Here is a 22,265-nt window from a genome sequence, read left to right on the forward strand (position 1 = left end):
ACAGGAAGGATTTGAAACCTGCGGGACCAGAGATTTACAGAAGATTGGAAGAAATATATGAACTAGTTGAAGAGCAATTGTAGCCAACAAATTACGCTAGTAGGACTACAAGAAGTTTTGTAGGGAGAAATATACGAAATGTTACAAAGTAGAAAAAGATAGAGATATTGGTAATGAGTTTTAAATGTAATAGGGAAAGTAAGAAATGCATACTAAGAGATTAGATTGGAAAATTTTCGGACAGGACTGATGGAAGTCAAAAAAATTAATAAGATGTAAGTATGTATTATTAATTTAAGTATTATTATTAAGTAAGTATTATTAATTTAATAAAAAGTATGATTAATTACTGTTGAAAATGGTATGTTAAAAAACTAATTTTATATATATATAAAATTATATATATATCAGAAACACAGGAACTCTGCTTTGTCTTGGCAATCTGGCCACATCACCCTCCATCCTCCCTTAAAGGCTGTGCCTGGGCAGGTGGCCTAGGGAGAGTCCCAAGAGGCCTGGAAGGCTAGTTTGACCCCTGGGCCTGAGGTACCCCAATTCTTAACTAAATAAAAGCAAATGCATTCTTGCATTTCTATCTAGTAAGCTGTAGTTCATTTTGGGCCATAGGCTTTGATGCTTGATTGTTCGTGCTTCTCTCATGGCTGGATGATACAGGTAGATGGTCTGTTGGAGATGTAGAGGGAGGGTTGGAGAGCTTGATACTGAGGATCCTAAGGGAGAGCCATGCCTCCCTCTCCAGCCCCACATCCTTTTCCAGGGCCATTGGAGTCTATCTCTGACACTTCTATGGCGTTTACCATGTCACCCACCAAGGAGCTGTCAGATGCTGGGTGCAGACCTGCCTCCCTAGGGTACTAACGCACAGAGCAGAATAGCTAAAAAACCTCTGGTCTGAGCTACATTTTGGAATTAAAACCAGAAAGTAATACCAGACAGTTGTTGGAATGGTGGAAGTTTAATGAGCAGTATTAGCACGAACAGATCCTCACTAAACACAAGTGCTTTATAACTCTAGAAACTGGGGCAACCCACTTTTCTACAACATGTCCGTTCCATCTCTGAATTTTTGCATAATCTTTGCCCCGGAGGAAACCAGTCCAATGTTCTTAACAGAGGTGTGTGGGCATGAAAGCTCATCAATGTGGTGGATTTTGGGAACAGGAAGAGGTCTTTTGGGGGGGGGCAGCCTTTGTCTATATTTCCATTCTATATTTCCATTCTATCCTTTGTCTATGTTTCCACTCCTTTGTGTTTAAGCCATTGTTCTGATGCAATGGGAGGCAGGGTAATTACCTGTCAATTACTGGGATGACAGCTATATCATAATCAGGACCATATGGACTTTGTGCTTTAAATATGTATACAACTGGAAATCTTTCTGACCCTCCCTCCTGCAATTGTAATAGTTTCTCAGGCGTTGCCTGGACATTTTTAAAGCCTGTCTTTGCTCCAGCACTCAAAGGATAGAGGAAAAGGGAGAGGGAACACCTAACAGAAGTCACACACCCTGATAATCACCTCCAAATTTTAGCAGAATGCCACCCTGTGACCTTCCAAAATATAGTAGCTGGTGTGTGTGTGTTTGTCATCTAAGGGAAGATGGTGAGACCCTTCTGTCATTTCTATAACGTGAGCATTGCTTCACAACCATGAGGACTTGAAACTTGAGTCCTTCCCTGTAATATTCCCTTCCTTCTGATATTTTCAGAATGAGCTCAACATCAAATTCTACACAGACACCAACCCATATATGCCCGTGAACCAAGTAGTTACTAAGATGCAACAAGACGTTTTGCCATCTTAATGTTTTGAATTCCAAATTCATCTTCTTGAAGACCAGGTTGGTAGTGCCATTATGTTTCTTTCCTTTTTTGAGAGGTTGGAGCAATTTTGTTCCTCAAACCACCGAAATTTCCTAAGTATACAGGACATAATTGCACTCTTGGTGGGGGATCAACCGGGATGGTGGATAAGCTGATCTCACATTTTGCCCCTTTGTGTGTGAAAAAGAATACTGGATCTGTTGGTGAAAAAACGACAACACCAAATCCCCAATCCCAAATAAATAAGTCGTTTCCCCAAACATCACAGTGAAGAATGCACTCTCTGAAGAAGAAGAAGGAAATAACAACTTGGATCCTTTAATAACCTTCAGGATCCTCTAAGGGATAGCAAGTGTACAGTTAGGGAAGGGGGGACTATCTCAGGGTCAGAGAACATGCTTTGCATGTCAAAGGTCACAGATTTAACCCTCAGCATCTCCAGATACAGCTGACAAATATGCTCATCCAAAAATCCTGGACAGCTGCTGCCAATCAGTGTTGACAATACTGAGCTGGATAGAGCCAATAGTCTGTGTTGATACAAGGCAGCTTCCTAGGCTCTCTACGCATTTCAACAGACCCTCCATTTCCTCTTCTTTCGCTCCCCTCAAGTCCCACAGAAGAAAATGGTCCCTTCAAGGTTCTGCCGTCATCTTTGTAAAACAGATTGCTGTGGAATCCCTCCAGTCTTCCTCTGTCAGTCCATGCCGAGAGATGTAAGACAGCCTTGCTGGGTCATCCCACACAAACACACACACAACTCCAGGCAAACCTCTTCTGATACCGGGAAGTCCTTCCATGTCCTATGTGGCTTCTGATGCCTCCATGAGGAGGGGTTAAGAGGTATCTTTCAGCTCTGGGCTTTGAGGTACTGGTGGGGGCACCTCTGTGGCTGGCGACTGCATTTCTTGAGACCTGTCTGGGATTGGGGAGGGGAGGTGGGGAGAGGGTCAAGCAAAGAGACAAGATGAGCGAAGGAGCAGCCAGAAAAAATGTGCATTTCAATGAAAGATGCAAGGAGGGAACAAGGTTCCATCTCGGCCTGTGATGTTTCTATTCTGCTGCAATTTGGCTCCTGCTAAAACCTGTATTATGCATCTCACCATCTCCTGCAGTGGAAACAGATTTTTAATTACATAATTAATCTCTGTGGAGAATAAGGCTGTAGCTTGATGGTAAGGTCTAGGACACTAGGTTTAGGATGCTGGAAGATTTAGGACAAATAAACGAAAGTACTTCTTCATACTGTACATAGTCAAACTATGGAATTTGCTCTCCCAGGAGGCAATGATGATGTCAGGGATGGGACTCAAGAAGGTGAGAGAGAGGAGGAATGGTGGAGATCACCCGCCCCCTTCTTCTGACGCTGAGGGAGAAGAGAAATGTAGCTTTGATTTACAGCAGGAGTTTGAGAAGTCTGAGGGAAGTCCCAACTCAGAGATAGGCGAACAAAAGGGTTGGGCAGTGTTAGAAGAAGGAGAGGGGGGAAGGACTGGGGCAGGGCAGCCAGCTGACATGTTGTCACTGGAAAGTATTTCTGATCCCCCTTCTCCCAGAACACGACATTCATTAGGAGTAAGGAACAAAGGACTCAAAGGCATTTGACCACGAGTGGCCACTGTAAGGGAAGGGGCTGTTGATAGGAAGGAGGGAGGAGGAGCCCAGTTTGGAGCAACCATTGTTAAGGCTTGTTGCTTTCTTTTGTCTCTCCCTATTAGGTAAAGTTAAAGGGACCCCTGACCATTAGGTCCAGTTGTGGCCGACTCTGGGGTTGCGACGCTCATCTCGCTTTCTTGGCCGAGGGAGCCAGCGTACAGCTTCCAGGTCACGTGGCCAGCATGACTAAGTTGCTTCTGGCGAACGAGAGCAGCGCACGAAAACGCCATTTACCTTCCCGCCGGAGCAGTACCTATTTATCTACTTGCACTTTGACGTGCTTTTGAATTGCTAGGTTGGCAGGAGCAGGGACCGAGGAATGGGAGCTCACCCCGTCACGGGGATTCGAACCGCCAACCTTCTGATCGGCAAGTCCTAGGCTCTGCGGTTTAACCCACAGCGCCACCCACGTCCCATGTCTCTCCCTATTAGGATGGAATAAAACTCATTAAAAAGGACTCTCCTTGTTTTCTCTACTCTTGCTGTAACCGGAGGAGGAATAGCTTTCCCGAAGCCTTGGCAGAGCCTTGACAGATGACCACCAACTTGGATGGCGTTAAAACAGGATTAGACAAATTCATGAAGGAAGGGACTAGCAATAGCTACTACCCATGATATTTATGCCCTGCCTCCGCAGTTGTAGGCCTCAATGCTTTTGAATAACAGCTGCTGGAAACCATGCAAGGAGAGAGGGCTCGTGTGCTCATGTTCTGCTCACTGGTTTCCCTCAGGCATCTGGTTGGGCACTGTGAGATCAGGATGCTGGACCTGATAAGCCACTGCCCTGATCCAGCAGGCTATTTTTATGTCCTTGCACAAGCTGTTTCATTTGCATGCAAGAAGTTGCAGGTTCGGCAATCTCATTACTGAGTAGGTTTTGTCAGGAGTTCATCCTACACTCGAGTAGGACCATGGCAGAGACACATGCCCGACTGGCATGTTATCTCTTTCCTGGTCGATCGTTCAGGAGCTTCAAAAGCTTTTTTCTGCCTGAACATCACAGCGACCGATGCCAACAGACATCGGCACACTTAGGGATCCACAGAGTCTTCGCAGCTTGTATAACAGACCTCAGCAACTCAGCATTTTGGCTAATCTACTTTATTTACATATAAACACACACAGAGCAGTGCAACATGGCTCCCTCTCTCTCTAGCATCAGACAGCAAAGAGAAAGAACAAAGGACAATAGTCCCTCTTCACGGAACACAATAACACAAACATTCTGTCTTCGTCACTCCACTCTGTGGAGTCAAAACATATACCATCATGTGATAGACAACAATCCCATGACTTCAATCATGGAGCAGGAATTCTAACAGGTTTTGGGTGTACTAGGGCCATTCAAACCAACAGGTCCAGTATAACAGAGGAAGGATGTTAGGACCAGATCCATTGGCCAAAGCTACCACTGACATGGGAAGCGTTAGAGAATAGGGCTGATATCTACCTGAGTTTAGAGACATTTCCGCCAGTTTCATAGGCAAGTCAGTGGGAGTGACACCGGACGGTGAGCCCAAAATGTCCGGCAACGCGTTCCTTCGACCAGTGCGCCCAGATGATGCAAAATCTAACACAGGCTCCACCTCAGTCATACTTCCCCTGAAACGACACACAGGAAGTTCCGAGTTAGGCAAGGGCCCCTGTTGGCATGCCTACGAGATACGTAGAAGAAAAAGCTTAAGTGAGCTAGATCCCCTGCTATGCAGATCTAAATGGCACCACCAGCATTTCATTGCTCCGGAGATCCGCTCCTGTTAATGGGAAAACTCATCCCAATTGGGTCCGAAAGGCAGGGAGTTTGAAAGCTGCCACCCCCAGAAAGGAACACAGGGAACTGACTTATTCCAGGGCAGACCCTTTGTCTATCTGGAAGGTAAATGGCGTTTCAGTGCGCTCTGGAAGCGGTTTAGTCATTCTGGCCACATGACCCGGAAAGGCGTCCGTGGACAAACGCTTGCTCCCTCGGCCTGAAAGCAAGATGAGTGCCACAACCCTATAGTTGCCTTTGGCTGGACTTACTCTCCAGGGGTCCTTTATCTTTACCTAGCTTGCTGGGGCAGTAGAGCTGCAGTGCTAACTTCCCGGCATGTGGGTTGCAATTGCCTACTGCAGGGGAACCTTTTGGCCCTGCAGATGTTCCTGAGCTGCAAGTTCCATCAGGCCCAGCCAGCATGGCCAATGGCAAGGGATGATGGGAGTTGCAGTTTGGCAACATCTGGATGGCCAAAGGTTCCCCACACTTGTGCTAGGTAAAGGTAAAGGGACCCCTGACCATTAGGTCCAGTTGTGACCGACTTTGGGGTTGCGGCGCTCATCTCGCTTTATTGGCCGAGGGAGCCGGCGTACAGCTTCCGGGTCATGTGGCCAGCATGACTAAGCCACTTCTGGTGAACCAGAGCAGCGCACGGAAATGCCGTTTACTTTCCCGCCGGAGCGGTACCTATTTATCTACTTGCACTTTGACATGCTTTCGAACTGCTAGCACCCCTAAGAGTTGGACCTTTACTGTCTGCATAAAACCCTTCAACAAAGAGCTGTTGCAGAACGCAGCAGATTGTTGACTAAGGCACACCGTTGATATTGTGTGACGCCTCTGCTGAAGGAGCTGATCTGGCTGCCAAGATGCCAGCAGGCACAAGTCAAGGTTTTGCTTTTAGCATATAAGGTCCTTTCCTGCTATATCCCTTCTCAGCAGCTGCACTCCTCAAATGGAGCACTGCTGAGAGTAACAAATGCCCCAGAGGTGTGCTTAGCCTGCACCAGAAACTGGGCTTTTAGTGTTGCAGCTCCAGCTCTCTGGAATCAATTGCCAGCTGAAATCAGACAGGTGCCTAGTGTGATGATGGTCAGGTGCAGCCTGAAAACAGTTTTGTTTAGGGAATTTCCCCCTGAGGTGTAACCCAGTCATTTACGGAATATCAATTTGATATATGATATAACTGTTTTGAGAGTCTGTGTGGGTGGTTTTTATTGTTTTAGAGTATGTTGATTTTATTTTATTGTTCTTAGAGCTTTTGGATTATTTTCAATTAAGTCCTATGCGGAAGATAAAATGGTTTCTAAGCCGTTCACAACTCTGATCCATAATAAAAATACACAACAACATTGAAACCTCTTTAATAAATAAAATATATGATAAGCAAAAAGTTAAAAAGAATAATGATTTAAAAAATTAAGAAACAGTTAAAACAATAAAAACACAAGTTCACTTCAGGGGACTGCTTGCCCAGAGGTGTGTCTTGAGGAGCCAGCAGAATGCCAATACTGATGGCGCTGCTCGTATTTCAGCAGGGAGGGCATTCCACAACACTGGATCCATCAGGGAAAAGCTCACATCTGTGTTACCACAGTCATCAGGCCACTGGAGCCTGGCACCCACAATATTATATTTGTGGGTACTGGGCACCCTCCTCCCAAAGTTAATGGGCAAAGTTAAAGCCCTTCGTTGAAGCACAATCTTCGGCATGAGATGGCACCTCAGGCCATGGCAAAACTAAGCACGTTCCATTAGCTCAGAGGTTTTCAACCTTTTTGAGCCGATGGCTCCCTTGACTAACTACAGTGGTACCTTGGTTCTCTAACTTAATCCGTTCTGGGAGTCCATTCGACTCCTGAAACCGTTCGAAAACCAAGGCGCGGCTTCTAATTGGCTGCAGGAGCTTCCAACACTCAATCGGAAGTCGCAGAAGCTGCATCAGATGTTCGGCTTCCGAAAAACATTTGCAAACTGGAACACCCACTTCCGGGTTTGTGGCTTTCGGGAGCTGATTTGTTCAGGAGCCAAGCCATTCTGCTGTACATGGAGTTTCTGCTGCACCCCTGTGGGGCTCAGGAGCCCAGTTATGTCACCTCTTGCCTGCAGAGTTAGCAGCCCCTCACCCCTTTTCATACACCCTCCCTTGTGGAGTGTTCCCTCAGCCTGCCCCCGGCCCCAAAGAAAGGTGCTTCCCAGAGGCGCTATTCACCTGTGGGGCTTATAGCTATGGATGCTGCAATAAATAGCTGTGCAAGACTTTGGGAGGCAGAGACACAAGAAGACACCAGAGGAGGGAGGGAAAGAAAGAGGGACAGAGGCCAGTGTTGCCCGCGGCACCCCTGACCACCATTCAAGGCACCCCAGGGTGCCATGGCACACTGGTTGAAAAGCACTTTATTAGCTGATTGTTGATGTGCCCCTGACTTGAGCTGACCTGGGATCCATCACCACCATTTCTCTTGTGGGCCCCAAGCCTCAGCAGAACAGGATAAATGGAGCCACCTGACCAAAATTACCCAGCATGCTCTTCTGATCTTCCATAGCAACCACACATCATGAGCTTGCTCTACAACATTGTTCTCTAGTAAGCCTCTTGGCTGGAAATGCTCACCCTGGTGAAACAGTGACACCTCCCCCCCCATAAAAAAGATGACCATTCAGCTTTTCTCCCCCAAACCATTGGACTCATGAACTGGAGTGCACTCTGTAAAACTGGAGGAATCCCATGTACTTTCTGACTCTTAAGGTCAGCACACACACTCATTACGTTTCATGGCGAGCAAATGAGCCATCACAGATGAGTTGCCACTGTTGAAATTTGCACCTCAAACACAAGGCTTTCTAATGGAGGAGATAACTCTCAGCCAAACGTGAGAACTGTCAAAATATTGACTAATCAAGGTGACAAAAGTTCCACTGGTATCCAGGCGTATGTGACTCAGCTCTTAGAGCCAATTTAAGCTTTAAAAAGGCCATGTAGCATATGCTCCCACTGAGCCTGTTTGCAAAGGATGGCTCCTGTTATTGTTATTCTTACTAGATTTACTTTTTCTCTATTTTGCCTTTTCTGGGGTTGAGAATGCCATAATTTTATATATACACACACACACAAAGTGCATATATATATATATATATATATATATATATATATATATATATATGATATCTATATCTATATCTGAGAATTCTTCATGTTTCAGCCCCGATGCCTCAAATTTCTAAAAGAATAAACTATGATTTTATAATTATAACCAATTTTATCTTTACTGTATTGTTGAGTTTGATGGACACCACTTAAGAGACAATTGTGATTACGTTGCACATGCATTGCCTAAATAAATAAATAGGCATGGGGGAGCCTGTGTTCCTCCATGTGTTGTTGGACTCTAACTCCCATTAGCCCCAGCCAGCATGGACAATGGTCAGGGATGATGGGAGTTGGAGTCCAACATTATCTGGAAAACCACAGATTCCCCACCCCTGCTATAAACAGAAAGCAAGGCCTGGGGCTCCCCTCCCCCTGCTGACATGGGAGAAGGAGGCACTGTTTTTCTCTTCCCCTGAACCACCCTGCAAGCAGGAGGGTTCAGTCCTGCTGGGTGCTGCTTTGCAAATGCCTTTCCCTTGTGAAGGAGTAAAGGTAAAAAAAGGGCAAAGGACCCCTGGACAGTTACGTCCAGGCAAAGGAGACTATGGGGTTGCGGCGCTCATCTCACTTTCAGGCCAAGGGAGCCAGCATTTGTCCACAGACAGCTTTCTGGGTCATGTGGCCAGCATGACTAAACCACTTGTGGTGCAACGGGACACCGTGATGAGTGCCAGAGCGCATGGAAGTGCCGTTTACCTTCCCACCGCAGTGGTACCTATTTATCTACTTGCACTGGTGTGCTTTCAAACTGCTAGGTTGCCAGGAGATGGGACAGAGCAACGGGAGCTCACCCCATCATACAGATTCGAACCACTGACCTACCGATCGTCAAAACCAAACGTCTCAGTGGTTTAGACCACAGCGCCACCCGCATCCCTAACTTGTGAAGGAATTTCCTGTAGTCAGAAGCATTTTAATCCTTCTGGGGTTTTCTTCCTGCCACTGAGGAACCTACTGGAGAAGCAGCACCCTGGAAACAGCAGGATTGCAACCTACCCAAACCAGTTGGTGAGGGGAGGATTAAATCCTGCTGGGGTTTGCTGCATCCCTGGAGCTACATGTCTCTCCTTCCTCTCTGACAACACCAGATCTCTCCTGGTAGAGCAACCTAAGTCTGAGTGATCATTATTTGGCCTGATTTGGTGTGCATTTCCACCAAATTTGGCGCAAAGCCTACTTTTCTTCCAGGCAGCTCAAGGTGGCATGCATGTCTCTGCCCCTCCCCATTTCTCTCCCCGCACCTCCAGCAACTGTGTTAGGTTAGGCTGAGAGCCAGTGTGGTGTAGTGGTTAAGAGCGATAGACTCGTAATCTGGTGAACCGGGTTCGCGTCTCTGCTCCTCCACCTGCAGCTGCTGGGTGACCTTGGGCCAGTCACACTTCTCTGAAGTCTCTCAGCCTCGCTCACCTCACAGAGTGTTTGTTGTGGGGGAGGAAGGGAAAGGAGAATGTTAGCCGCTTTGAGACTCCTTCGGGTAGTGATAAAGCGGGATATAAAATCCAAACTACTACTACTACTACTCCCCTTCTTCTTCTTCTTCTTCTTCTTCTGTGACTGGTCCAAAGTGGCCCAGTGAGCTTCACTGTGGAATGTGAATTTGAACCCTGGTCTCCCAGGTTCTAGCCAAGTGCTCCAACCACTACACCCCACTGATGCTTACATTTGCCAGTAGCAATACAATTGCCAATGTAGTGCTTTCCTTTCAGCCTCCCTCTCCCCATAATTGCATGTCCAGGCAGCAAATGTTGCTGCATGTGTTTTGACCTACAGCTGTTATCAGAACAAGTATAAACAGATCCAAATATTCTACATACCAGCTTTCCCCAGTCTGATGCTCCCCCCCTGCAATGGTTTAGAAAACTCCCATCAGCCCAAACCAGCATGACTTGTGTAGCCAAAACAGCACCATCCACACCCACAAAATTACATATCAACAGGCTTGGGGGAAACCCAAGGTTTTCAGAAGGACAAAAAAAAAATCCTTAGAGAAAGGAAATCAAAGAGGACAAACCTCCCACCACCCCACAAATGGGGTCACTGAATGCTGACTGAATGCACGCATGTGTGTGTGTGTGTGCGCACACACACACACACACACAGCTGCTCCCCCTGCTTGCTTTACTTGCCAATCCTACCTACCTGTTGACTCCTTTGCCAACTGCACCTGGCCACCCCCTCTTTCCTTTGCACCTAACCAAACCACTCTCCACCTGCACTGCTTCTTCACATGCCTGCCTGCCACCATGTTGCAGTTGGTTTGGGCACCTTTTGGCAGATGCACAAACTGCAGCGTGATGACCGCATTACGTTTTTATCTATATACAAAGATATGTATGTGTGCGCCCACACAAACATTTACCTGGATATATGTGCTACAAGACTGCACCTATTTTCCACTGTTGAAACAACGGGACACATGCACACACACACACACGATGGTCAACCTACTATGCGATTTATACACCTCAGAAACATATTGAGGAACTACATTTTTGGAAGTAGCTCACCGCCCTGAATTTGGAAAGCTAACATGTCATGAAGGAGAAGCTAGAAATCTTATCTGTGCTCCAAAGTAGAGCGATCATAAATTCAGTGGTGGCTTGTTTAATTGGCTCTCTTGGTTTAATGAGGATTAGTAGCACGGGAGGAGAAGAATTCCTTTTCACAGCATGCAGCACAGAGATGCTGCTAGACCAGGAGTTGCTATCCTTTTAGGACCCATGGGCAAATTTGCAAAGCAGACAAACTATAGTCAACATGCGAGCTGTGGTTCAGTGGTAGAGCATCTGCTTTGCATGCAGAAGGTATAAGGTTCGATCCACAGCATCTCCAGGTAGGATTGGGAGAGACCTCTGCCTTAAACCCTGAAGAGTCGCTGTTAGTTGCTATAGAGAGTGCCGAGTTAGATGGACCAGTGGTCCGACTCAGTGTAAAGCACATCCCTATGTTCCTATCTTCTGTGCACCATATACACACCTCAACCAAACACACACCGCTCCCACTCCCTATTCTATTGGCTACCAATTTCAGCGGGGAGAGGTGGCCCTGTGGGCACCATGAAAGGCCTCTCTGGGTGTATGGGCGCCCATAGAAACCACATTGGCTCCCCCCTGTGCTAGTTCCCACTGTTGAAACTAGGGTTTGCTCTGGAAAATTTCAGGCTGAAAAGCTGGAGATAGAGAGAGGGAGAATAAAGTTTGTGGGACTTCATTTGGGCAGATGTAGGACACTGATGGGCAACTGGGTTTGTGAAACGTGGGATTCTGATGCCAGCCAGTGGGTGGATCTGGGTACTGGATCACATGAGCCTAAATGAGGTACTGAGAAAGACAGTGTGTGTGAAATAGGATTAAAATGAGATGATGCTATTGCTTGGTGCAGTTGCCTGTTCAGGAACATTGTACAGAGTCAGACCATTGCTTAGCATTGCCTCCATTGACTGGAAGCAGTTCTCCAGGATTTCAGGTGGGGTTCCAGCCCTACCTGGAATTGCCAGTGACTGCACCTGGGACCGAATGCATGCAAAGCAGATGTTCTTCCACCGGACGATGGTCTTTTCCATTTATATGAATGCTGGAAAATAGCAGGGACTTTGTGTCAAAATTATGCCACCCAATTCCATCTTCAGCTCTGATACCACAATCCCCTCTCTTTGCTCACCTCAACTTTCCAGCCTGATGTTGCAAGGAAGCATCTAATCACAGGAGACCTTCAGAAGCCAGTTTCCGAGGCTTCGCGCAATCAAAGCACCTGGGAAGACATGTTTCTCTACCAAATACATATGTAGGGAAGGCTCTCCGATTGCTTCACCAACACACCCCAAACTCGCCAAGCCGATATCGCAATCCATAACCACTGTGACTCCACTATGTGACTTGTGCAAATAGACGACAACTATAGTAAAGAGCCATCTGCTCGTATGCTTGGCGAGGTTTCAGATGGGCTCCTCCTTTTATCACCACCACCACAATGAGAATGTCAGTCATTCCACTTGGAGTATTTGTCACACACAAAAACCCTGCTAATGCACACATGGCTTCAAAGATGAAAATGACAAGTGAAGAATTTTTTGCTTTTTAGAAAGTTTATTTTCTTTGCATTGCACATCCATAGTTGGCCATGGAAGCCAATTCTCTCTCTCTCTCTCTCTCTCTCTCTCTCTCTCTCTCTCTCTCTCTCTCCCCACACACACACACACACACACACACACTCTTCTTCTTCTTTAACCCCCAAGGAACTTACACTAGCTATCTGGATGGATAAATAATGCACTGATCCATATATACATCCAGAATAGTAGAACCCATCGTAAGCCACCTGTAACACCTCCCGCCATTCCTTCCCAGATCCCTCCCTTTTTCTCTTTTCCTCCACAAACCATCCAGCCACCTCCACATCAAGGGCACAAAGCAGCCAGGCACGCTTACCAGATGGACTGCTAAGAAATGGAGAGCCGGTTCTGCCGCTGTGGTGGTCTCCGGTGAGATTGGGGTGAGAACAGAATCTGCCTGTGGAAAGGGGTTTCACTGTGCCCAGACAGTCTCCATGGCCAACAAAAGCATCTCTCCGTCTCTCTCTCTCTCTCCTTGGCTGAACCGCTCTCACGATGCTCTGGGTATCAGCAGACTGCTAGCTGCCTGATTTGCCTGCCGGATCTACCAACTGCTTTGAAGGGGGAGACCTGGATACATTTCAGCTTTCCCCCCTGGCTAACCAGGCCTAGCAGTGGTCCATTTCCTTTCTCTTCTGCACTGTTTAGGAGCAGGGAAAGCAGGGCTTCTGCTTCTCCCACACACCCTGTATAAATCCCCTCTCTCTGTCCCCCCCCCCATTCTGCCTTCCTCCTGCTTTCCTGCCTCCCAGCTGGCACAACACTTGGTGCCTGCCTTTCTACACATGGCTATTTTGGAGCTGCCAGGGATGTGGATTAGCTTGTCTCTGGCAGTTTTTTTTTAACCCAATGGCAGCAGCCATACCTCTTTTCCAAGGCTTTTGACAGGCTATGATGGTGTTTGTGGTTGGTTGTTAGCAACGATTTGTTGCCCCTTAAGCTTTCGTTACTGTCTTTATTGCTGGGGAGGGCTGCTGTGTCTGTAGATTTTTGTTCAAATAATGGTGGTAGTAGTACTAGTAAGAACAACAACAAATTTGATGACCTGTTGCTCAGGGATTGAAGTAGAAAATCACAGAATCATAAATTTGTAGAGTTGGAAAGTACCCTGTGGGTCATCTAGTCCAATGCCCAACAGTGCAGGGAAGGATGAAGAGATATTATCACCATCTTCATCACCATCTTCATCATCATCATCATCACTATTTCCCAGTTATTTTCACAGAGAAGCTGGATGGCAAATCTACTGCTGTGCATGTTTGCTCCTTCCAATGGGAGCAGCCAAAGTTATTATGTTTTTAGATCTGCCGTAAGCTGCCCAGAGTGGCTGGGGAAACCCAGCCAGATGGGCAGGGTATAAATAATAATATTATTAACAGTCACGACTTCCCCCAAAGACTTATGGGAGCTGTAGTTTGTTAAGGCTGCTGAGAGTCATTAAAAAGGTAAAGGGACCCCTGACCATTCAGTCCAGTCGCGGACGACTCGGGTTTGCGGTGCTCATCTTGCTTTATTGGCCGAGGGAGCCGGCGTACAGCTTCTGGGTCATGTGGCCAACATGACTAAGCTGCTTCTGGCGAATCAGAGCAGCACACGGAAACGCCGTTTACCTTCCCGCCGGAGCGGTACCTATTTATCTACTTGCACTTTGATGTGCTTTCGAACTGCTAGGTTGGCAGGAGCAGGGATCAAGCAACAGGAGCTCACCCCGTTGTGGGGATTCGAACCACTGACCTTCTGATCAGCAAGTCCTAGGCTCTGTGGTTTAACCCACAGTGCCATCTGCGTCCCTGCTGAGAGTTGTTAGGAGGCCCCTATTCCCCCCACAGAGCTACAATTTGCAGAGTTTCCTGGGAAGAGTGATTGATTGTTATGCCACTCTGAATATTTTAGCTGTGGGAACAGAATGTGGGAGTCCCCTAACAAGTCTCAGCACACTTAACAAACTAGAGCTCCTATAAGTCTTTGGGAGAAGCCATGCCTACTTAAACTGGTATGATGCTGCTTTAACTGTGCAGTGTGAGCAGGGCTGTCTGATGTGTATTGGGGAGGTGTTCTAAGGGGTAAGTGCCACTGTGCGAAAGTGCTGATTCCTACATCATATGGAATGGACCTCCTGATGAGATGGTATCTGCAGGAGGCCCTTTCCAGCAGAGCACAGTGATTGGTTGAGTGTATAATGAGTGTATAATGAGTGAGATCATCTTTTAGGTATCCCGTTCCAAAGCTGTATAGGGCTTTGTACACCAGTACAGTTTGAACTTAGCTAACTGGTAGCCACTTGAAGCTTTCTCCCACGCTAGTTGATGGCACATCAACTCCCAATACACCTGAGGGCTGCAGGCTGGCTTGCAGCTCTGCCCACCCAACTGCTCCCTATTTCACCTCCGCCTACAGCTGCATTCGTCTATCAAATGGCAGCCCTGGTTTTCACTCTAAGGCTCAAGGTCTCAGGGCCCCAGGGCAGCAAGTGTAAATCTGAATCTAGACCCTGTCCAGCAGCTAGGGACCTTCTGAACTGGAGACGCCTCCACAAGGATCCCAAGGGCCTCCTGTGCTACTGAGTCTGTGCACAACTGAAGACTTAGCAGAGATGTGGCAAGAGTCAAGCCAGAGGACTACCCCTTCAAGTATCTGCATTCTTCAGCAATAGGGCAGAGCCTGGGAAAGGTAACCAAGCTGGGGAAGAATGCAAGAACCCAGCTCTTGTTGGACAAAGTTGTTTCTTTCATGGGACCTGTCCAGGGTTCTGAAGCTGTCTCTGACCACTCTTGTTTCCAGAGTCTGGTTCTTGACCAGTTGCTACTCTGTCTCTGCTTGTTGGTCCATTGTCCCTGCTGGGCGCTCTACCTTGCTTCCTCCAGACTCTGTCATAGTCAAGACAGGACCCACTTTGCCCCCCCTTTTTCTCTCTCCTCATTGTCATTTTGTTGTATTTAGGTTTTTGTAGGGGTTGTTTTATGAGAAGAGAGAGAGAAAACCCTAAAACTGGGATGCAATCCATCTTAGATGATTGTTTGCATTTGTGTGTGTATCTCTTTATGGCCCCCAGACAACCAAATGAAGACCTAGTACTAAAGTAGGAAAAGTCTTAAAGGGGACAAAAAGATAGTTCATCTCTTGTGGTTTTCTGACTAAATGCTCTTCTTTGCACTGCCAGAGTCCATGGCTGCTGAAACAGGCTAAGCCTTTTCAACCAGAAGAGTTTCTTCCAGTAGGTGGTCGAGCAAATCACCCAGACTGAGCTGCAGCCTTATTTGAGGCTCAGCCTGAGGTTACATGTTGCTGAAGCAACATTCTAAAATAGCTTCGGTTTGTGCGTCATGTGGAATGGTCAGTCCTGGCTGTGCCATGTCTTGCCCAGGATCTTCAGTCTTCTAGCTGCTTGGAGCAGAACACTAATAAGGAATCCTGAGGAATGCAGGACCCTACACTGGTACAAAGTAACTGTTAAGTGGACCAACGCTGGAACTGGGTGAGAATGGTGGAGGCAGTGGAGCTGTCCAGCAGGACTAGGTGCAATCTCCAGGACAAGGCTATTAAGAGCTGTCCAGCCAGGATGCTAGTGTGAGGCCAGAGAGAGACAATGGTCAGAAAAGGCATTGTTCCAGCAAGATCTAAGCTGAAATAAAAGGAGTACATAGCTGGTCCTATAGCCCCATCTCTTCAGGGTACACTTTTAGGCTGTTCCTTTTCACAGTTAAAAGCCTTTCCTAGTGCCAACAACAGAAAGGCCCTATCCTGTGTGGTAGAAACGCCATCATCTAATGCTTGCCTCTGGTCAGGCTTGTTGAGGTTGATGTTCCTTAGAAGGTGATCTTGCAAGGCCCTGTATTGAAATGGCTGCTGTTCAAGATTCAGCCCGAGGGCTGAAATCCTTTGTGGGCAACCTTCCAAGGGCCACATGCCTGTGGGGGGGGGCAGATGTGCCCCTTATCTTTGTTCAGGAGTCCAGCCATTTAGAATTAGAGGCTTCTGCACACATATCCCAACACACATTTGTATAGTTCCAGGGCATGTGCCAGCCAGACTAAAGAACTGGAGGAGGCTGTGGATCAGGGCTGGTAGGAGAAAAGGCACAGTCTGCAGAGAGTCCTGAGGGTCAGATTGAAAGGCCTGGAGGGCCATTTCTGGTACTGGATATAAGGTTCCCTGCATTAAGAAAATACCATTTTTTAAAATACTGGATGTCAATGCAGCTTGAGCATGATGGAGGTTTATCTGTTGTAGTACTTCTCAGCTTGTTAGTCTTTTGGTCTATTGCAGGAGTAGGGAAGCTGTGGCACTCCAGATGACTCCAATTCCCATCAGTCCCAGCCAACCTAATCAGCAGCCAGGGATGATAGGAGTTGTAGTGCAACATGACCTAGAGGGCCATGTGGTCCCAAGCCTGGTCTGTTGCTTTGGTGGTGGAATTGTGCTATTTCTTTCCTTGGTCTCTCTGTTCTTGCATTTTTAAGTGTTAGTTCACACCAGCTATATATAGTATTGACAGTGGTAGGAGCTGTGGCATGTATTTTAATTATTATAAAAATGAGAACATTAAAAACAGAAAACAAACACAACTTCAGATGCATCCCAATGGATTCACTTTTCCAAATAGGATTTAATCCTTCTCCATCCCTGGAATCTGATGGCAGTGCCATTTCTTACTACTCTTCCCGACTTTCCTAAAAATATCATTGCAGGTTTTTAGGCAGAGGTTGGATGGCCATCTGTCATGGATGCTTTAGCTGAGTTTCCTGCATTACAGGGGATTGGACTTAGGTGACTCTGGAGGCCCCTTCCAACTCTACAATTCTATGATTAACTCAAGGTGGCATGCATGGTACCATCTGCGCATGGTCTTCTCACAACAACCCTGTTAAGTAGGCTAAGCTAAGATGGAAGGATAGTGTCAGGGACTGACTGGACAGTGAGCAGTGGTGGCTGGATACTGATGTGTGGGCACTGAGAGAAATGGGGTTGAAGACTGTCTTGGAAGAAGAAGGGATCAGTGATCTGTTACTGCAAGGAGATGAGAGTCAGAGGCAGGAGAAGCTGCAGGGCTGGAGAGAACAGGCACAGGAGGAGAGACAGAGAGAGAGGTCAGGCTGGTGTAGGGTCAAGGGCTTTCACACCTCCTCCTTCTGCCCCTGCCTCCCAGGACCAAGCAAGGATGGAAGAGAGAGGAGCAGAAGCAGGTTACACACAGACAGTGTCTTCACCTACTCGTGTGTAGCCTGGGTGGGGGAGATACATAAGCTGAGGTCAGGGGCAGGGCCTCTCTGTTGCAGCAACTGCCTCATCAAGTTCTCATCTATGGGCAGCTGAGGGACATTGGATTGGTGGACATGCCTTTCCGTAACTTACACAAGTGTACTTTTGTCAATGAATAGTTAATTCCTCACTCTGGGCATTCTTTGCCTGACAGCTCTGTGACACACAGGCCAGACATATAGTGACCTTTGGTGCCAAATGGGAATCTGAACCTAGGTCTCTGTAGTCCATGCCTGAAGGCTAGATCACAGTAGCTCTCCCACTGGTAATCACAGGGAGCAGCCTAAGACCTGGAGAGCATTCTTTTTTTCTCGATGACTGCAATAGTGGGGTTCAGTTTGAGCAGTTGTGGTTGGTGCCCTTTGGGACTCATAGGGCAAAAGGCAGAAAGACCAACAGTAGGGGAAGTCAGAGCCAACGACAGGCAGTACCAGCCAATCTTAGCACTTTCAGCTGTTTTATTTATTTAGGCAATGCACATGCCACTTAATCACAATTATCTCTAAGCAGTCAGCATCAAAGTCAGCCATACAACGTGGATAAAACCAGGCAAAAGCCATATAAAATCTGATCTAAACTGTGCAAACTGAGCGGGGTGACAGGATGGGGGCTTGCTGGAGCTCTCTTTCTGCAAAACGTCCATCCCCCCATCTGCCAGCACCCACCACCCACAGATCTAGCCATGAAATTATGTGGCGCGCTGCCCTCTTTTCCAGCACAGAGGAGGTGCCAATTCGCAGGCGAAGCTCCAGCGAAGTTCCCATCTGTAATCAGAGGCTGCTTTCACTCTCTCTCCTGCTCCCTCCCCCCAGCCCTGCTCAGTCCAAAGGATTTACTTAAAGCTCCTGGTTATTTTTCATCCCTAACTGCTGTTACACTGACATCCTTAGATGCTCTGCTGGCTCCAGGCAACTCGCTAACCCCTTTCACAGGGATCTAAATATAGACCCCAGCAGCTAAGCAGAATTCACTTAGCAGCTTGGCTGTTTGGGGGCTGTGTTGGATCAACACTGGAACAATCTCCCTTTGGGACGTGATGGGAGGTGGCGGCGGGGAAAGAACTCTGTGCAGGAGGCGAGATGAGGACCACCATCAGAGTCAATGGCATCCCTTTTCTATGCTTTTGTTTTACATCTCGCATTGACTTAAACTCTCACTTTTCTCTCTCGGCCTACCCGGCCTGAGATTCTGCCTTTCATTTGGTTACTGCCAGATCTATTCCAGTTCAATGCTGTAAGCCTTCCTCTTTATTACAACACACTGGGTGGGGGAGGGGGGATGCAATAAAAGGTACCATAAGCGCCTAATCCCATGGCTCTGCAACCAGCGTAGTGCAGTGGGGGTTGGTGCCTATTGTGGCTGGTAGGGCAGAAGGCAAAGAGGTCAACAGTAGGTGGAGTCAGAGCCAATGACGGGCAGAGCCAACCAATCCTAGTCTCCTGCCTATCCTCCTCCATGCTGTGTTATGGAAGATCAACATGGATCATAGATTGTAGAGTGGGGAGGGATGCTGAGGATCACCTGGTCCAACTCCCTATACAGTCATACCTCTTGTTGCGTTTGCTTCATGTTGCGGCTTTTCATGTTGCGAACAGCACCCTGGAACAGATCGTGTCTGCGACTAGAGGTACCACTGTAATGCAGGAATATGCAGCTGTCCCATATGGGTATCGAACCTGCAACCTTGGCATTATCAGCACCATGCTCTAAGCAACTGAGCTATCCGCTGAGAACATGAAAACATAAAAACAGCCTGCTGGATCAGGCCAATGGTCCACCTATTCCAGCATCCTGTTCTCACGGTGGACAACCTATGGGAAGCACATAAGGAGGGCCTGAGCTCACTGGCGGAGGAAGAGGGGGGCGGGGAGAGTACACCGCCCCGGCAGCACAATCCTGATGGGGTGCCATCATGGCTGCCCCCTGCCTGTGCTGGGCGTCACGCCCCCACAGGCAGCCTGCCACGCCCCCAGGACACCCCCCCCCCGGGACACACGCCAGCCACAGAAATCTCCAAATGGGTCTGAACTTCAATGTCTAAAACTCCTGCTAAAGGACAAGGATCCAGAGATCACGCTCAGGGTGGCCAAATTCCGTGTGACTGCCATAAAACTTAGGGAATAAGCTGTACTAGCAAAATGATTAAGGTTTTAAATGACAATTTTAGGTTATATTTTAGTGATCAAGATTTTATATATATTTTTAACTGCTATATCTGTATTGTCTCTGTTATACCCAATTGCAATTCAATGTATTCCTGTTGTGTTTTACGATTTTCCTGATATTGTAAGTGAGCTGGAACTGGTCTGTGACTGTAATAATAAAATTCATTCATATGCGTTCATTCACGACAGCCATGCCCCCTCCTGCTCTCCGCCCCTTGGTGCCAAAGCATGAAGCTCCGCCACTGCCTGAGCTCAACAGCACTCTGCCCACCTGTGATTCTCAGCAACTGGTATTAAGCATCATACTGCCTCTTAGTGGAGGTGGAATATGGCCATAGCAGCAAGTAGCCATTGATAGTCTTATCCTCATTGAATTGTCTAGTGCTCTTTTAAAGTTATCCAAGTTGGTGGCCATCACTGCTCCCCGTGGGAGTGAGTGCCATCATTTAACTATGCTCTGCAGAAGGTACTTGATTTTATCTGCCCTGCATCTTCCAGCGTTCAGCTCCCTTGGATGTCCATGAGGTCTAGTGATATTCGAGGAGTATAAAACTTTGCTCTAGCTGTGTTCTCCATGCCATATACAGCCTGAACAGAAGATGGAAGGGCTCACGGCATCAACTCTCCCAGCGGTCTTCCTCCCCACTGTAAGCCATATCTTTGGATCCAGCACAGAAAGCAAGTCATGCTTCTTGGTCTCTTCCCAGTTCAGGACAAGACTGACCACAGTCTATTGTTCTCTACTTCCTGCCCCCTTTAGCCCATCTTCCTGGAGCACCTCTAGCGTGTAATTTCTGTGGCAACCATCCCCTGTACTCATGCAAAGGGATACTTAACACTTGGCTAGAGACTGGATTGATCACTTATCTCCCTCCCTCTCTCCAGAATCTCATCCTATGGATACAAAACCACAGGCTTGGAGAGGACCTCAAATACGGCCTCCAGATCAGCGTACTGATCAACTGACAACGTGCCTCCTGTTAGCTGGGCTTTTAGAGTTTTCTGAAAGGGTTAAAAAAGAGGGAGGAAACATATTTATAAAAAACTGCAGAGAGGAGAAGTGCCACATAAGAAGAAGTGGTACAGTGGTACCTCGGGTTAAGTACTTAATTCGTTCCGGAGGTCCGTTCTTAACCTGAAACTGTTCTTAACTTGAAGCACCACTTTAGCTAATGGGGCCTCCTGCCGCCACTGTGCCGCCGGAGCACGATTTCTGTTCTCATCCTGAAGCAAAGTTCTTAACCCGAGGTACTATTTCTGGGTTAGCGGAGTCTGTAACCTGAAGCGTATGTAACCAAGGTACCATGTACTTTTGAACAAATACCTGCACCCTCAACTTACGTGGGCATTATTCAAAACCAAAGGAAGCATGCTGTTCTCTTTGAAACTTTTCTCTCTTCCCATATGCAGATTTTATTCATGTCTGTGCAGGAAGGGTTGTGGCTTAATAGTAAGGTATCAGCTCCTAGATTCAGTCTTCTGCATCTGCAGGTGGGGCTGGGTATGTCCTCTGCCTGAAACCCCAGAAAGCCTCTGCCAGCCAGTGTCGGCAATGCTGAGCTGGATGAATGAATGGCATGCCATGGGCACAGCTGGGATTCATATTGCGGGGTGGGGGTGGGGTGGGGCAGAACACCCACCTGTCATCGTCCAGATTCAGCATGAAATGTCTCAACAACAGTTGTTTTAAATTGCTTTCTTTTGACCCCAAGAAAATCCTGTTAATAATCTTTCTACAATTTCGACTCTCAGTTAAGTATTTTTAATTTCTTTATTTGATGCCCACACCCATACGGTTCCTATGTTCTTCGGTTATTAAAAATATGTGTGTGTCTATACAGAGACTTTATCTATACCAGTTCTAAAGATAACCATGCAATAAAATAAATTCCATCGATGCAGCGTCGTCAAGGTGGACTTCTTGAATCAAGGGGTCAGCCCTAGAAGGAATAAGGAAAAGACCTCGCCGGGTGTCGGCTGCTGGGCTGCACGTGGCTGGGCGCTTACCGCGCTGCAGGGGGCCAAGCGGCACACCTTGCAAGATTACGTCATACGGATCCAGCCACCTCGGCCCCAAGGCGACAGCAATGACATCACCACCCCAGCTGAGTGGGGCCAGCTGCTCCTGCAGGGCTGGGCAGATCCCTATTCCGAGCATTGTGAGGAATCACCCCGTGCGCGACGCAGCGCAGCGCTGCTGCTCCAAAGGCCGGCAGCCTCTTCCCCGTCCGCCCCGGCGCTTCGACGCACCTGCCGCGACTGCGAGGCTCCTCCTGCAGCCCGGCGTCTGGCGCGTCCCAGGTGCGCTCGGCGACTGCCAAGC

At 47.6% G+C, this 22,265-nt stretch overlaps 1 protein-coding gene across 1 annotated transcript; it reads right to left on the reverse strand.

The window, feature by feature from the left end:
- Nucleotides 1-1,722: 1,722 nt before the first annotated feature.
- On the reverse strand, nucleotides 1,723-22,259 carry LOC310769125 (cAMP-dependent protein kinase inhibitor alpha-like). Its single transcript, XM_083628246.1, has 3 exons — nucleotides 22,193-22,259; nucleotides 4,951-5,102; nucleotides 1,723-2,763 (listed from the first exon to the last, which is right to left on the reverse strand). The coding sequence occupies exons 2-3, from the start codon at nucleotides 5,093-5,095 to the stop codon at nucleotides 2,681-2,683; spliced, it is 228 nt and encodes a 75-aa protein (XP_083484372.1). The 5' UTR covers nucleotides 5,096-5,102; nucleotides 22,193-22,259; the 3' UTR covers nucleotides 1,723-2,680.
- Between the last annotated feature and the right edge of the window lie 6 nt (nucleotides 22,260-22,265).

The sequence above is a fragment of the Podarcis filfolensis genome (assembly GCF_964270895.1).
Source record: "Podarcis filfolensis genome assembly, chromosome: 8".
In the NCBI taxonomy this organism is placed as follows: domain Eukaryota; kingdom Metazoa; phylum Chordata; class Lepidosauria; order Squamata; family Lacertidae; genus Podarcis; species Podarcis filfolensis.